The sequence below is a fragment of the Octopus sinensis genome, linkage group LG1, assembly GCF_006345805.1.
Source record: "Octopus sinensis linkage group LG1, ASM634580v1, whole genome shotgun sequence".
Lineage (NCBI taxonomy): Eukaryota > Metazoa > Mollusca > Cephalopoda > Octopoda > Octopodidae > Octopus > Octopus sinensis.
Genome location: NC_042997.1, coordinates 60,468,637 through 60,485,210, shown reverse-complemented (window position 1 = coordinate 60,485,210; position 16,574 = coordinate 60,468,637). Strand labels below are relative to the sequence as shown.

The 16,574-nt window shown below is 34.3% G+C and overlaps 1 protein-coding gene across 1 annotated transcript in view; it reads right to left on the bottom strand.

Moving 5' to 3' along the window:
* Positions 1-4,430: 4,430 nt before the first annotated feature.
* Positions 4,431-16,574, bottom strand: part of LOC115213780 (ATP-binding cassette sub-family F member 1) — a 29,400-nt gene continuing 17,256 nt past the window's right edge. Inside the window, exons 12-20 of the mRNA XM_029782625.2 lie at positions 14,660-14,772; positions 12,890-13,064; positions 12,154-12,228; positions 11,971-12,041; positions 9,412-9,444; positions 8,125-8,196; positions 6,364-6,525; positions 5,907-5,979; positions 4,431-4,779 (exon numbers count right to left, since the gene is read on the bottom strand). Of these exons, the coding sequence (XP_029638485.1) occupies positions 4,595-4,779; positions 5,907-5,979; positions 6,364-6,525; positions 8,125-8,196; positions 9,412-9,444; positions 11,971-12,041; positions 12,154-12,228; positions 12,890-13,064; positions 14,660-14,772 (959 nt within the window). The 3' untranslated portion in view covers positions 4,431-4,594. The remainder of the gene's footprint in view (positions 4,780-5,906; positions 5,980-6,363; positions 6,526-8,124; positions 8,197-9,411; positions 9,445-11,970; positions 12,042-12,153; positions 12,229-12,889; positions 13,065-14,659; positions 14,773-16,574) is intronic.

Genomic DNA, 16,574 nt, shown 5'->3' with positions numbered 1-16,574 from the left:
ATATTTTTTGACACAAAGCATCTCTAAGACGACCACCAGATACTGAACCAAAATATCCAAACTGTGATTAGGCTCAATAAAAGTAGCCTGAGCTATTGGCTACTATTATATACTTGAAGTCAGTATTGGCAGAAATTAAATCAGCTTGCAAATATACGTTCATTTTACTAAATTTCAACTCGGGCTAAGCACGAATAGCCTGAGTGCCAGAGTTGCCACTGATATATATATACACACACAAACATAGAATATCAAGTAATAAACTTTATACTTTATGAGCCAGCCTCTAGTTTACTGCCAAAAATTGTCAGCTCTCACTCAAATCACACCATGCTGTCTTTGAAAGTTATAAAGGAAGATGAGCAGGTCATTGGTGGAACACTTCTGATCATAGGTCTGTAAGAATAATGGACAAGTAGATCAGCATTATAAATTTATACCTACTTTCCCAAGCTAGCATAGGTTGGATGATTTACTGGTTTCCTAATTGGTTTAAGTCTTTAACATTTAAACTGGCCCATATATTCTGCCTGTTGTATGGTCAAACCAGCCAGATCTGGCCTATCACACCTTCTTTACAATGTCATTTTACAATTAAACAATCACATCAAATTCTCAAAGCTACAAGATATTGCATGTTTAATTCAGAACAATGTGAATAAATAAACATTACATTTGACAGAGTAATATGAATGCTAGAGGGTTAGTGGTCCACATAATGTTCATGTATTCTATTAATTGACATAGGTTCTAGAGTTGGATGTCCAACCATTTTACAGAGTGTTCTTGGTGTATTTTATAGCATCAGCAAGACTTAAGTGTCCTCTTTATTCCATGTTACCTCTATTCATTCATTGGCAGATAGACAAGAAAGTGATGGAGGCAGCAAGATGTATTTTCATTAGTCAAGAAAGCCTCTAGTTAGTTACTCAATTTGGGTAATAAAAAGATGCAATGGATAATCTTAGATCCTTCCTCAAAGTGCAATGGTCATAACTACAATGTTTTGGAGCCAAACGAGGCCTAAATAACAATTTCTATGTTGCCTCCTGCCTAGGAGAGGCTCTGCTTAGGCACATGCATTAAAAAAATGACTTATCACCTAGGGTCAGTTTTGACCTGAACAATAATTTCCATGTTGCTTCCTACCTATGAGACACTCTGCTGACACATATTTCTTAACATTGAAAAATGACTTACCACCCAGGCAATCCTTCTTCCTCTGTGTAACTTATTCAGTGTCCCAAATGTTAAAAGGTAAGGTCAGATTTTTATTTGGAAAGAAAGTTGTTTATATTTCCCCAGGTTCAGTCCCACTGTGTGGCACCTTGGGCAAGTGTCTTTTACTTCCTCAGAACAACCAAAATTTTGTGAATGGATTTGGTGAAAGAAGCCTGTCATATATACGTGTTATGTGTGTTTGTCCTCCCACCACTCGACGACTGGTGTTGATTTGTTTGCATCCCTGTAATTTAGTGGTTCGGCAAAAAGAGGCCATAAAATGAGTACCAGGCTCAAAAAATTAAGTACTGGAATCGATTCAGTTGACTAAATGTTCTTCAAGGTGGTGCCCCAGCATGGCTACAGGTTAATGATTGAAACAGGTAAAAAATACTGTTCTGTACTATAACAAGCATTTTAATCTAGTTTACCTTTGTTAGGTCTTACTCATCACTAAAACTATTGTAAGCCATCTAATTAGACAAAGGCTCTAATTCTTTTAGGAGAGAAGCATAGCTTATTCAGTTAACCATTCTATATTGCAGGTAAAGTTCAGGATTTGAGAAAAGTAATTAGTCTGCCTTGGCAACAATCACATGTGATTATTCAATTGTGATGAGTGAAGAATTTTGTTTCAGGTTTTTTAATCTTTGTATGAAAGTAAAATGGTGCTGCAAGTTGGTTAATGAAGCTAGTTTTATTAGTTTTCAGCAAAAGTGATGACACCATATTTTCTCTCAGCTGAAGAATAAGAACTCAAATCATGTGGCTTTTCAGTCTTTTTGTCAGAACATTGATCAATATGGTCTTCAATTTCATAAGAAGTCAACTTTTGGTATTTTGAAAAATGTCCCACTATATTAATTATCATATATCAACTAACTTGACCAGTCTCTTAGTTCTGGTAAGAGTTTAATAGTACAAAATAATGAAAATAGTTTTGACAAAGATTTCTGTCAAGTTGTTCAAAAGTAATCTGAAACCATTTCTGATGATTATTATCACTGGGCAGATTGGTTCTGAGGTTAACAAGTTCACTGCACAAGCCATTTGTTCCATGTTCAATTCAAATGCATCAACCCGGATAAGTGTCTTCTACAATAATCTCATACTGACTAATGATTTGTGAGAGCAATTTGTAAACGGATTCAGATGTGTGTGTGTATATAAATATATATATTTGTGGTATTTATATCCTTGAAAGGGACATCATTTAAATGACTTAACTGTTCAATAAAATGATTACATCATTTTAATATCCTCTTTTCCATGCTTGCATGGGTGAGATGGTATATTTGAAGCAGGTTTTCTAAGGCTTGTTGCCTTTCCTGTCACCAGTCCTCACCTGTTTCCAAGCACAATAATAATTTCCCATGCCTAGACATGTTTTCATGGAGGACTGCTTACAAGGACCATCATTTATATAATGGTAATGCTCATTTTTATATGCAATGTATAATGTCAAAACTGATGGTAGGCCTTTCTGAGAAAGACAGTTCTGCAATTTCTTGCTGAACAAACCTGCACAAACGGTTTGTTTAAACTGAGCAAACGTACATGTTGTACATTTGCTTGCTCACGACAGCAAATTGATGTCAGCTGAACAGGTGCACAGTGTACCACACGTCAGGTGCCAAAGTATTTTGCTCAAGAATATAGTGTACCACTTGATTCAGGAATTGAAACTACAATCATACGATTGCGAGTGCAACAACGTAACAACTAGGCCATGTGCTCTCAGCAATGTCAAGACGAGGAGACACAAATACACATATACCATGGGCATTTTTCAGTTTCTATCAAATCTACTCACAAAGCTTTGGTTGCCCAAGGTAGCACGTGTCGGACTGAACCTGAATACACATGGTCGGTAAGAAAACATCTCAGCTACACAGCCATGCCTAACTTAGATCCATCATGAGCCCTAAGAATCATAAAGTTAGAACATAATCCAGTTTCCATGGCATATGACTGCGATTACAATCCCCATTGAACTATACTGGATGCTAGTCTAGAAGAGGATTAACTTCTTAGCTGTTGAATGAATCGAACTGGAGCAATGTGACATGATGCACTTTGTTAATGAACACTAAATACCAATCAGTCTGGGAATCGAAATCACTGAAGTGTGCAACACCCTAAATATTAGGCTACAGGCCTTTAACATGTCTAGCAGTATAAAAACTGGCATCAATAAAATAGGTAAAAACCTTGAAGACTGAAACCAATGAAAGAATATAGTGTGTTTGTAGTTATAGAAACAATTATCAAAAGAATATATTCCACTCACTAAATTTCTGCCAGTTTAGAAAAATGTATCATCACTTAATGTGTTTTTCATACTGGTATGGATTCGACAGTTTGACAGGAGCTGATCAGGTTCCATATCTACTTTGGCATGGTTTCTAGAGCTGGATGCCCTTCCTAATGCCAACCACTTTACAGAGTGTACTTACAAAAATGTAAGGAAAGTATGTAAATTTATTCTTATATATAAACCTTGTTACAAAAAATTAGCTGTTCCTTTTAACAACCACTCTTATATTGCCAAGAGTTGGTTGAGGCCACAATATATGTCTTTTCTCTCTGTATGTTATGCTTCAGTTTACACATAAAAATTAGTATTTAAAAAATTTCTCTACCATTCAATTTTAGCTTCTGTTTGTTCATTATATTTGAAATTGAAATTAATATTCTAAACCTAACTTTTACTCCATTGTCAACCAATGTTTTCTCTAGTAATTTCTTCAATTAATTGGACTGACATGAAAGTTTGGTGCAGCCCTGTTAAACCATCCAACCCATCCCAGCATAGAAAATGGATATTAAATGTTGATAATGAAGTCAATGAGGGCACCTGCTCTTATTAGAAGGTCATCTGAACTGCTAATGATAGTAACAAATTATATGTCAAATCACAACCTACCATCTTAGAAACATAAAGGAGATGTTAGATGATGTCCAAGAAATTTATAAAAACATGCAATGATCATGGCAAGAGTAAGCTTCATCATAGTTCTGCTCAATTAGGGTTATCCTAGTGCTAAACTAATTTCAATAGTGTACATCTAACAAAACCATAACTGATTTCTCACATACCCGCTTCATTCACTGTCCATGTTTTACTACTACACTGCACTGCTCTTCTTACAGGGCTATTTGTACAGAATACGAAAAAACTGTGATAAATATACCAGCAGAAAATTTAATCAGAGCATTTTATTTATTTATTTAAGAATATATTGCCAAGAATCTTTCATTGAAAGGAGTAAATCTTTAGTATTAACCAATTATTAAAACAAAATTAATTGCCTTGATAGAATGTGATACAGATTACAGATTTCTTTTATTACCTATAAAATATCCACTAAAATCATTTTACGGAAGAAGCTGAAGCAGCTGCAGCATTGACCAGTTCTTCTCCAAGTGATGTGAGCAACTCACAGCGATAATCATCAAAGTCACCTTCAATTTCATTAATAGTGCTGTCTTCTATTACCATTAACTGGCAGTTCGTTTCTCTGATCAGTCGTTCATCATGGCTCACTATGATCACACCTGTAAAGATTAAAGCAAGTATATAAATCCAAGGAAATGTAACTCATAAAAATATCGAGCAGTTAAGATTGGTGCTGTTTTATGGAGTAACTAGCAGCATTTTAGAAAGGTTGTCCTTTGTACTATATTGAATACTTCCATTATCACTGTATTAACTAGACTATCAGATGTCATAAATCACTGATCACAGTGTGCTCCCAATTCTTTTTCCTCTTGGCCCAAATTCTTCAACTAAACTGTCTTCCCATTGTTGTGGAGGCCACTGAGAGGTTTTTTCTGATCTCTTGAATACTACTTGGTAACTGTATAGGTCCACCAATTGTCTGCAAACCTTTCGACGTCCAGCCTAGCATAATTTATGCTTTTGGTATTTTGCAATAATGTTGTTCACTCTGATTTGTTCTTAAATATTCTTAGCATGGATGTGTCCATGGCTTTTTGCCTCATAGCCAATCGATGTTCTTCTCTCTTTGTAATAGCCCATTTTTGCATATAAGAGCTCAGGTAGGACAGTACCATGGAAGAGTTGGCCATTACAGAGTAAGTGAATTATTTAACTAGTAAAATGTGATTTTCCACATTGGTGATTCTAATTTGAATCATTCTGCTTTTACCTGCTTTGTCGTAAGGTGAGTAGAGCAAATGGTGCTCAGTACTTGCTGAATGGTACCAGTGATGAGATGAAATCTACCTTCAAAAGTCTCTCAATAAAGAAACCACTGTGTGATTGCTTAAGTGCTAGAAATAGCAGCTAACTCTCACTGGTGTTCAACAACGTTTTAAACAGCTAAAGAGGGTGATCGCAATGGGATCATTTGATGCTATAAAAAATCTCCTAACTGCATCCTAATTTCTTAAAAAAGAACACATTACATAATATGTGGAAAGGAGATGATGGTCATGGATGGAATGTCTATGATTGCAAGAATGCTCAATTTAGGTTGACTAGGAGGTCAAACAACATACATCTGTTAGCAAGATTGCTGCTTATAGATGTACAATATCAACTACATATACCAGTGCATGTGTAATTGGAACAGAAGCCTGTGCCTATCAGTAACTAATATTGATAGTAATTCTGTATAAATACTTGTAAAATAATTTGAATTTAAGTAGAGTTTACAAACCTCCTTCATAATCATTAATTGCATCAGCAAGAGCATCAATTGACTCTATGTCTAGGTTGTTGGTAGGTTCATCCTAAAAGAGAAAATACAAAGCACATAAACAAGACTTTGGATTGTTGCACATGATAGATATAAATCATAACAAAGATTATACATTATATAAAGGATTTCTAATTTAGGAACAAGACCAGCAATTTTGAGAGGAAGGGTTTAGTTGATACTATCAACCACAATACTTGACTGGTACTATTTTTATTGACATGAATGAAAAGCAAGGTTGACTACAGCAGGATTTGAGAAATAGAAATATGATATTTGTGAGTGAAATAGAAAATAGAATAAATAAATAGCCAACCAAGTTATTGAGCTAGTATCCAGTTTATTTGACAAACAATGATTCTATCTGAAAGAAGTAAAATATAAAAGAAAAAGGATAATAATATAGAAATATTTTTACCAAAATGACAACATCAGGTGCTCTACAGGTCAGTTCTGCTAATGCCACTCTTGCCTTCTGTCCACCTGAAAGGTCTCGGTTAGCAATAGTGTGAGCATGACTAGATAAACCAAATCGGCCAAGTGTTTTTCTGGCTTCTTGACAGGGCATATTGAATAAACGCTGAAAGTAAAATATGTCAGTTGAAAGAACAAAAGATTCTACTTGAAATGTTATAGAGCAAATAACAAATTAGATCAGTGCTTTTCAAATAGGGTGTCGTGATGCATTCATGCGCTGCAATAAGTATCAGGTTGTACAGTGGATTTAAAAAACAAATAATTCAACGTTTTAGAAAATCCACACTGGGTGGAGGAACCCCAGTTATTTATAATAAGTACATTTAATAAAACAGGTAAGTAATGGATATTGTTTTACATTTTTATTTCTAAATAAAAAAAAAAATTCTTAATAAATTTTCCTTGTATGTTGTGCTAGTTATATTCTTTTGCTCTCAAGTCTGAGATGCAGTAAATTAGTTGAACCGATAAATAAAAGGAAACAGTGTAATAAATCAAACACAGCTTTATCTAAGGCAGCGGTTCTCAACCATTTTTTGCCTGTGGACCTTCATAGCCATTTGAAGTTTTAGGACATCCCATTATATTTTTATAATATTATTGGAAATTGTATAAAAAAATGTTTAAATATTTTGTGTATTGTAACTGATTTTATTGCACAATTTTTAACAACAAAATACTGTATGAACCCCCAAGGGTCATGTGGACCTTGGTTGAGAACCACTGATAGCACAGGTCTAAGTTGTGTATATGACTGTCATTGTGCTCCCCACCTCAACAAAACACATAACTCTACTAGTTCCATAATGAAATCCAGGATAACTCAAGAAAACATGTGAAGATCTGCATTGGCAATAATAAATCAAAAGGAAAATTTGGGGGTTGTTGAACAATTTAAGAGCAGAAAGTCTGAGAGAATAACAGAAAGAAGTGATGAGAGTTGTTTGCCGGTACAATCAGGCAGAGAGATGTAGAGCAAGAGTCTGAAATGTTAGATTTTGTATACCTCACACCAATTTAAATTATTCACCATTCCACAAACTCCAGCTCACCAGAATGAAGAAAAAAAAAAGAAAGAAAAAAAGAAACAAGTTTCCCCTTTCTTACTTTGCATTTGAATGTTTATTTGTTGGAACAAGTGATGTAAAATATTTTTTGCTTTATGTTTTGTTTTTCAATACTACCATGAGTTAATTGAATAAATATTATTGGGGCAGCCCTTCTGGTCACTTACCTATATCTGTTTTAAGTAAGCAATTTTCATTTCACTCTTCTTCAAAAGTGCAGAGTTGCAGAGGATTTGTTGAACCTGTAGCTCAGTACATTTTTCAGGTGAAATGCAACAGGTAAACATTTACACACACACAAAATGGGCTTCTGTACAGTTTCCACCTATCAAATCCACTTACAGACCACTGAATGGGTTGGGCTATAAAAGATGCTAGTCCAAAGCATCATGCAGTGAGACTGAACTCAGAACCACATGGTTAAGAAGAGAACTCCTTAACTATACAGCCAAGCCTGCATCTGAATCAGTTTTGAAAAAAGAGAGTCTAAATGAAATTCGCAACAATTATAATACTGACCCATGTTATTTTGAAAGAAGATTTTCTGTTAAGAAACAATGAATGTTCTGTAAAGAAAATAATATTGCATATAAAAATATTGATAGAAATTTTGTAAAACAGCAATGATTACTTACCATAAGATATTCTGTTGGACTCTCGCTTAAGTTCAACTGGTCAGCTGAATGCTGATCATATTTACCTATCCGCTGTACAAAGAAATGATGGTAAATTTTAGTCAGATTCAAAGAATACAACAAGAATTGGACAGGTCTAATTTATAGTCTAAAGGTTTATAATACAACTAGCAGTATCGCCCGGCGTTGCTCAGGTTTGTAAGGGAAATAACTATAAAGCATTTTTAGAGAGTTATAGCCAAAAAATAGCAAAAAATTATGGTAAATCTTTTTGAGAGTAAAAAAAGGTGGAGTTGCGTCCCCTAGACAGTTTGCGGTTTGTGTTTCTGATTCTCGACCCCATGTCGAATTTATCGATTTTTTTTCAGAACTGGGGGAACTTTTCAAAATTTTCGCTGCGTTAGTTTTGAATTATGACATTGGGCTATGTGTGTGTCAAGTTTCATCAGAATCGGTTGAAAGCCGTGGTCAGGGTGAGGGTACAAGCAAACAGACACACAGAAACACGCACAGACAAACTGCCATTTATATAGAGAGAGATTACTAGCTTTCTGAGGTCATAGACCCAAATCTTATTGCAGTCCAAATGAGCTTGTCTTGTCAATATTGCTGGAAAGGGAAGCCACCTTCTTATCACATTTGGGTGGTTTGTAGGGGGAAGTGCTTTTCAAATGTAAAAGTTATTTTTGCCAACTATTCCATATAATGTCTGTTTCTCCATGCCAACAAGGGTTACTTGAGGGACGATTTTTACAGCCAAATGCTCTTTCTGTCACTAATCCCCACCTATATTTTTCAAGTAAGGGAAATTTAATTTCAGAGGAATTTGAAAGCAAGTGCGAGAAGGTGATTTATCAACAGGAAATGTCAATAGACATAATTGGCTGTTGCACAGCATCAAACAGTGGAATTACTATCTATAGTGTAGCTCAATGCAGATTATAAACACTCATACACACATGATGGGCTTCTCTCAGTTTCCATCAATCAAATTCCCTAACAAGTCATTGGTTGACCCAGAGGCTATAGTAGAAGACACCTGTTCAAAGTTTTATGGCCTGGAACTGGATCCGAAGACACATGATTGAGAAGCAAATTTCTTGATCACAGTCATAATCTCAGGCATGCCAACTTAGAAAAGTGGATTTGTGTGTTCTTCAAACTATCAATGAATACAAAACAGTGATATTATTTATAGGACAAGTTAATTGAAATTGTCTTTTATTAAAACTTTGAAGAATAACTTTTAGTTTAGTAAACAAAAGACAATGAAAGTGGTTTACTTACAAGCCTGTGATTTTTTTTCACCTCTCCTTTAGACTAGAAGAAAAAAAAAAAAAACAAGTATTTTAAATGATTTTTTGTTTGTTTGTTTGTACTTCATGTTGCATGAAAAGAAAAGTTAACCAAGTTGTTAATTACAGGCAATGAAGTTTCTTGTAAAACCTTGTACTATAGAAGAAATACTTGAGAATCATTTTAGCTTTCTATGTCATAACACTGACCCGGTCAATAAAACTTTAGCCATCTTTTATTAATATATATATACAATAAAAATTTAGCCATCTTTTATTAATATATATATACAATAAAAATTTAGCCATCTTTTATTAAAGGCAGTGCTCCAGCATGGCTGTAGTCAAATGACTGAACAAGTAAAAGAGTAAAAGAATATAAACAATATTTTATTTAAAGGGAATGCAATTTAATAAATCACAAAATGCAATTGATATGTAAATAAAGATTTCTGAAATTAAAGTATCATCATACTGCAAAAATTAGGTACTTAAAAATATTACTGATAATGACAATGATAATGACCAAATAATAAATCTTATTTCAATTTTCAAACTGAGGAGTATTACTTACGTTGAAAAGCACAACACACACCTCACCTACCATAAAATGTCTATTTAAAAACATTCATAGTGAAAATTTGTAGTTTCCTTAGTTAAATTAGCTTTTAAAAAGAATGCTTATATTTACATTTAAGGAATGCAACATCATTTCAAGGTAGATTACAAATAAGGTCAGTGTTATGAACAAAGAATGCCTGTTCAAAGTGACATAGCTGCTGCTCCCATCTTTCATCTAACTGATGCGACATCATCTTTCAACTTGTTTTTACAAGTCTTTCTTTCCTGTTATCCAGCTGCTCTGTCTAAGCATCAGTTACTTCTATAGCTTCCCCACTTTTACAAAGTAGCAATAACTTGATTTACATACTTATAACATATTGCAAGCCCTTTAACTGTTTTTAATTCCCAATGTATGTCATTGTACTTCACCCACAACTTCTACTCCATCAATGGAGTATACTCAACAGGCCAATATTAACTTTGACTTTTCAGAATATATTGGGTCGTCCAGAAAGGTTGTGTCGATTTTTAAAGGAAAGAAAAAGGTCAATAAATACTTGCCATTACATTTTTAATCAACCAAATATGAACCATTTTTTAAGACTATTCTGCAGAGACCTGAATAAGTGGAAATCCGAAGGAGCAATATCTGGTGAATATGGAGGGTGGAGTAACACATCCCAGCCGAGCTGTGCAGTCTTGCATTATCATGTTGGAAAACAACACCTTTCCTGTTGGCCAATTCTGGACGTTTCTCTTGAATTGCTGCTTTTAACTCATCCAGTTGTGTGCAGTATTTCTCAGAATTAATTGTCTGGTTACTTGGGAGAAGCTCATAGTACAGAATTCTTTTCCAATCCCACCAGACACAAAGCAAGACTTTTTTAGGGTGAAAACCCGCTTTTGGGGTGGCTCATATCGCTTACTTCAGGATCGCTTTCTCTCAACATTTCGGTAGATAATCCATTTCTCATCAGCTGTCACAATTTGCTTTAAAAAAAAGCGTGTTTTCATTCCATTTATAAAGCAAATCACAGATGTAAATGCGATCCAAAAGGTTCTTCTCACTCAACTCATGTGGTACCCAAACATTGTAGCGATTTGTGTACCCAAGTTTTACCAGGTGCTCATGAACAATGGATTTTGATAGATTGAAGCTTCTGCCAATTCTCGGGTTGTGCAATGTAGGTTATTCTCAGTTAAGGACTTGATTTGGTCATTATCTGTAGTGGATGGTCTGCCTGATCGCTCTTTATCAATAAGGCTACAATCTCCAGTTTGGAACCTCATGAACCAATTCTGTACAGTTCTTTCAGGTAAAGAAACATCACCGTAAACTGTGCATATTTCTTTGGTTGCTTGTGAGGCATTTTTTCCTTTACGGAAAAAGAAAAGCAGCAAGTGCCGAAAATGAACTTTATCTTCCATTTTAAAGTGTTAAAGAATTAACACAGGTTATAAACATTCTTCCACGAAAAGATAGCTTAAACTGTGCTCTAAATGGAGGTGTAGTCAAATCCTATTTTATGGACTCAACCATGTTCCAAAATAAGTCGAAAGGTAAGCTACTATAAATCGGCACGAACTTTCCAAACAACCCAATATATATCTTCATTAGATAATGTGCAGAAGATGGTCAGTGGCCATACCTCTTACCATCTATCCCTCACTGAAATTGTACACACATATAAGGCTTTAACCCTTTTGTTACCAACCCGGCTGAAACTGACTCTGGCTCTGAGTACAAATGTCTTGTTTTGATAAGTTTTGAATTAAAATCTTCCACCAAACCTTAGTCACAATTTATGTAATTAACACTAATGAATGATAACTAAGTTATTTTACTAAATTCTTTGTTATATTTAAAGTAATTGAAAGAAACACAGAGTATCTCAAAATAAATACAGTAACGAAAGGGTTAACAGATGTAAAATAAACAAAATATCTTTCACACGATAGCTTTATAGTAGCAATAACCTATACATACCGGATGAAGCTCTCCAGTTAATAATTTCAAGAAAGTACTTTTTCCCACACCATTGGGTCCAACAATGGCCACTGAAAAGTAATTCAAGAGGTAATTGTACATTATACTAATAAGCAATAATTTATCTAAATTATACAACCTGAAAAGTTACAGAAAGAGGAGAGAAAAGTACGTAATACATACCCCGAGATGACATGTCAATTCCAAAATCTAGGTCTTGAAAAATATTTTCAGTTGTTGCATATTTAAAAAAGATACCTAAAAATAAACAGTGTGAATAATATTAGTATATAACTAACAAACTGCTAAAATAAAACACTAATAGCTTACTGAGAGATGTGTATATTTTTTATCATTTGATTTTTTACAATGAATTTAAATTAAAAAAAAATAAAACTGCCATGACAACTGACAACATTACCATGCAAAACAAAATATATCAAGTTTATAGACTCTCGTGATATATCCAAAGGTGAAGATGTTTAACAATGAAATGGTAATAACACCAAACACCTCTCAATACATCTTGATGTAATAATTTTACATGCGAGGCTCAATTCTACAGAAATATTTTACACATAGAGACACAAAAACAATGCAATTTGAAAGTCAGTTTGTAAAACAACTATAATATTGTAGATTTTTTTCTTAAGATTATTTAATCAACCCTTTAGCATTCACATTATTCTGTCAAAAGTATTTCTTATTTACTCATATGTCTTGAATTAATCTTGCATTACCTTGAAGCATTGAGATTTTGATAAGGTAACTGTTAATTATTAGAATGACACTGTAAAGTAGGTGGGAGAGGCCAAAGCTGGCCTGTTAGAACATAAAACAGGTAGAATACTTGGGCTGGAAACGGTCAGTTTAAATACTAAAGGGTTAAAGGAGAGAAAATGGGAAATATTTCACATACCGTGGCACCCTAAAATTGGTGGATTTAAAGGAGCTGGATTAGGAAATGAAAATTTTACAATATAATCCCTTGGCTTTTGAAGAAGTTCAGTAGGTTTGATTTCCTCAGCAAATAAACTCTGTTTAGACTTGTTTTTTTGCTGTTTCCGTGTCAGAGCCTCTTTCTGTTTAGTTTCCTACAACAGAATCAAAAAGACATACATAAATTATGACTAAAATTTAACCCTTTTGATATCAACCTGCCTGAAACTGCTCTCATTTCAATGATATAAATTCCATTTTGAAGAGATCTAAATTAAAACTTTCCAAGTGAATTTATGTTCTAAATATAGTTTAATAATGTCTTATTTTACTAAATTCTGACAGAAATATAGTAACAAGAATGAATAATACAGCAGAGAAGCTGGGGCATCTGATACCACACACCTGCAATTTCTAACAAAAGAAACTGTTTTACTCTGTAATCTTCAAATACAATTTGGAGAAGTTCAGATAAAAATAGATAAAATTATTTGATAGGATTAGGACATAACAACACCAATACAACAATATTGGAGGTAACTGACACAGGAGATCAGATAGTTTACTATAACTAATTTGAGTTCAATAATTGTCAAATTTGTCTTTCGTCCTTCTGGAGTTGACAAAATAGTCTGCAATACACTATACATAAGTCAATCTACCCTGTTCATATTTGTACACTGGTTAGACAAGAGAAGAACACTCATTATTAATCATAAATAATCTGAAAGCTGTATGCACTGAGGCAGTTAAGCTGCTGCAGAGCAAAAGACACATTTGTTAGTAACAAAATTAAAGCTTACAGTGTAATATATAAGCTAACTTAATAGTGGATCAGCAAAAGGTAGGAAACAACTCAGGTGTTGTTCCCTGCTTGCTATCCAGATTGGTGGCTTACAATCCAACTTCTTGTCAGAGAAACACTATACAGAGGGATGCAGATCTGCCTCTCAATTGATATCTTGTAAATCAAGACAGCCTCAGCTCAATGAGCCAACTTATGCATAAAAGGTATGCTGTCCGACCAACCCATGCTAGCATGGAAAATGGGTGTTAAATGATGATGATGATCCTTGTGAAAGCAACAAATTTAAGTCTGACACAACATTCAGATAAGAATAAAGGGATTCAGTTTATGATAAAGTTAAAGAACAATGATTAGACATTAAAACAATTTTAGGAATCTGTTGGGTACAACTTCCTTATTACAGAATACCAGTTATTGAGACACGATTACTGTTAGGCTGTGTGGTAGGTATCTGGACGCAGGAGTTCAAATATTACATTATAATTGTTGTAGTGTACTTGTAGGTAAATTAAATAACTTAGCTTTCTTCAGTTTGCTGATTCATAATAGAATTCATTATAATTTAAAGCTGAACATTTCACAGCAAACTGGAATCTAGTGATAAAGACAACCACTATATGAAACTTTGTATGTCAAACAACTTTCCACCAGATATCTTTAACCTTATGTTTTTTTCCCCATGCTTGCATGGGCCTTCTCCAGTAAAGCATTTTACAACTTCTTCCTATGTCAATTTTAGTATTCTTCCACTTGGATTCCTTGGCATTTCTTTATCCAACTGTCATCCTTTATGTGCATCACGTATCCATATCAGAACAATTTTCTCTCTTGCATAGTACATGTGATTCCTCTTATACTCGATTTAGATCACAACTTTTTGTGTTCTTTCATTCATTTACACTAATGTTACACTAATCTACAGAGAAAAATATTTAAAGTTACCGCTTGTTTAGAAGATTTCCCAGAAGCCTTCAAGTCACGTAGTCTTTTCTCCTGTTTTTCATATTCCTTTAACTGTTCCTTTCGCTTTTGGATCAACATCTTTTTGAAGGCACCTGCAACAAATTGAGGGCAGACATAAAGGATTTTGTCAACAGACTCATAAAATATCCAATTTGTGAAAAATAAACATTCATGCTTTAATCAAATAGAAGAGATTTAAAAAAAAGTAAATAGAGTAGTGATTGGCAAAAGTGATAGAATTTCAGATAGAATATGTTATAGCATTTAGTTATGTTTTAAGTCCAAATACTGCCCAAGCTGATTCTGCTTTTAATCCTTCTAATGTCAGTAAAATAAATGTGCCAAGTCACACTTTTTTCTCACAACAGAACATAAACCAGAATGTGACTTATCTACTGAACACTAAAATATTTGTTATATGAGTAAGTAGCAGTTCATAAAATATTAGTTTTGTTGTTTAACTTCATTCTGAAATTGCACACTTTAATAATTTATCTATTTACAAGTTAATGACAAAAATATCATGACACTTTTTGAATCCCGTAATTTTGTTTTGTGTTAGAAAATGGATTTGTTGTAATGAAAATATGGAGGTGATGGTGTGCATGTACCTGAGTAGTAGCAGTATAATTTATGTAGTTACTGTGTGTGATCTATCTACAAAACAAAACATGCAGCTGTATGTAATTAAATAAATGTAATAGAATTATAGAAATAAGAAAATTAAGAGCTCAAGAGCTACAAAATATGTTTACATGTAGTTCTGATAGATATATTATAAGGAAAAATATATTTAGTTTAGAATATTTTGATGGAGATTTCATCTATGTGTGTATGTATCCTCATCATCATCATTTAGCATCTGCTTTCCATGCTGGCATGGGTTAGACCAATGGGGGGAGGGGGGTCCATGCAATAAAATAGTAAATTGGGGATCTATAATAGTATTTTAAGAGCACCTGAAAAGATTTTGTTTTAAATGTGTGTATTGGTTTCTTTCTCTAACATCTTACATTGTTCAACCTACACAAGTTAATGTGCAAAAAAAAGTTTGAAAAAGTCTCTATAAAACTAGTTTTTAAACATCACATGGCTACGGGGATCCACCAGAATAAAGTAGTAGTCAAAAGAGCCCATGGAAAAAAACTGGATGAGAACCTCTGGGTTAGACGGCTTGATGGTACTGGTAAGCCAGAGAGCTGCACTAGGTTCCAGTCTGTTTTGGCTTGGTTTCTATGGCTGGATGCCATTCCTAATGTCAATCACTTCATAGAGTGTACTGGGTGTCAACTGTGTGCCACTGGCAGGAGTGCCTTTCACATGTCACCAGCACTGGCCATGACTGCAATTTCACTTGGCTTGATGTGCCTCCTCAAGTACAACAAATCACCAAAAGTCTTGGTCACTTGACTTTTGGTGATATGCACCCTTTCTTACCAACAAACATCACCTTCCTGCACAGTCTGCCATTACTCTCCCTCTTCTGCAAGCCACTCATTACTGACATCCAACACTGTCTCTTATCATCTCTACAACTACTCACTAATTACTCTCTCTGTCTTATCAGTAAACACTACTGTCCTCTCCTAGAATTCTCTATCATTACTCTTTTCATCAAACTCTCTATTACTCCCTCCTCTACCACCTTGCTGTTGTTTCATGTTCTCACCCTAGTTCTTCCTCTGTCATTGCTCTCTCTTCTAGGACTCTTTAGTTATGCAAAGTACAAGCCAACCTCATTAATAATAGAGCAACAATAAAACATCCAGCACACTCTGGGAAAGTGGTATTTGGCAAATGAGCAAAGATAATTTGGTGCTGTGAGGGAACCGTTAGTCCCTGCCAAGGACATAACCTTTCTAGTGTTAATGTCATCATAAAAGGCAAATTGTAC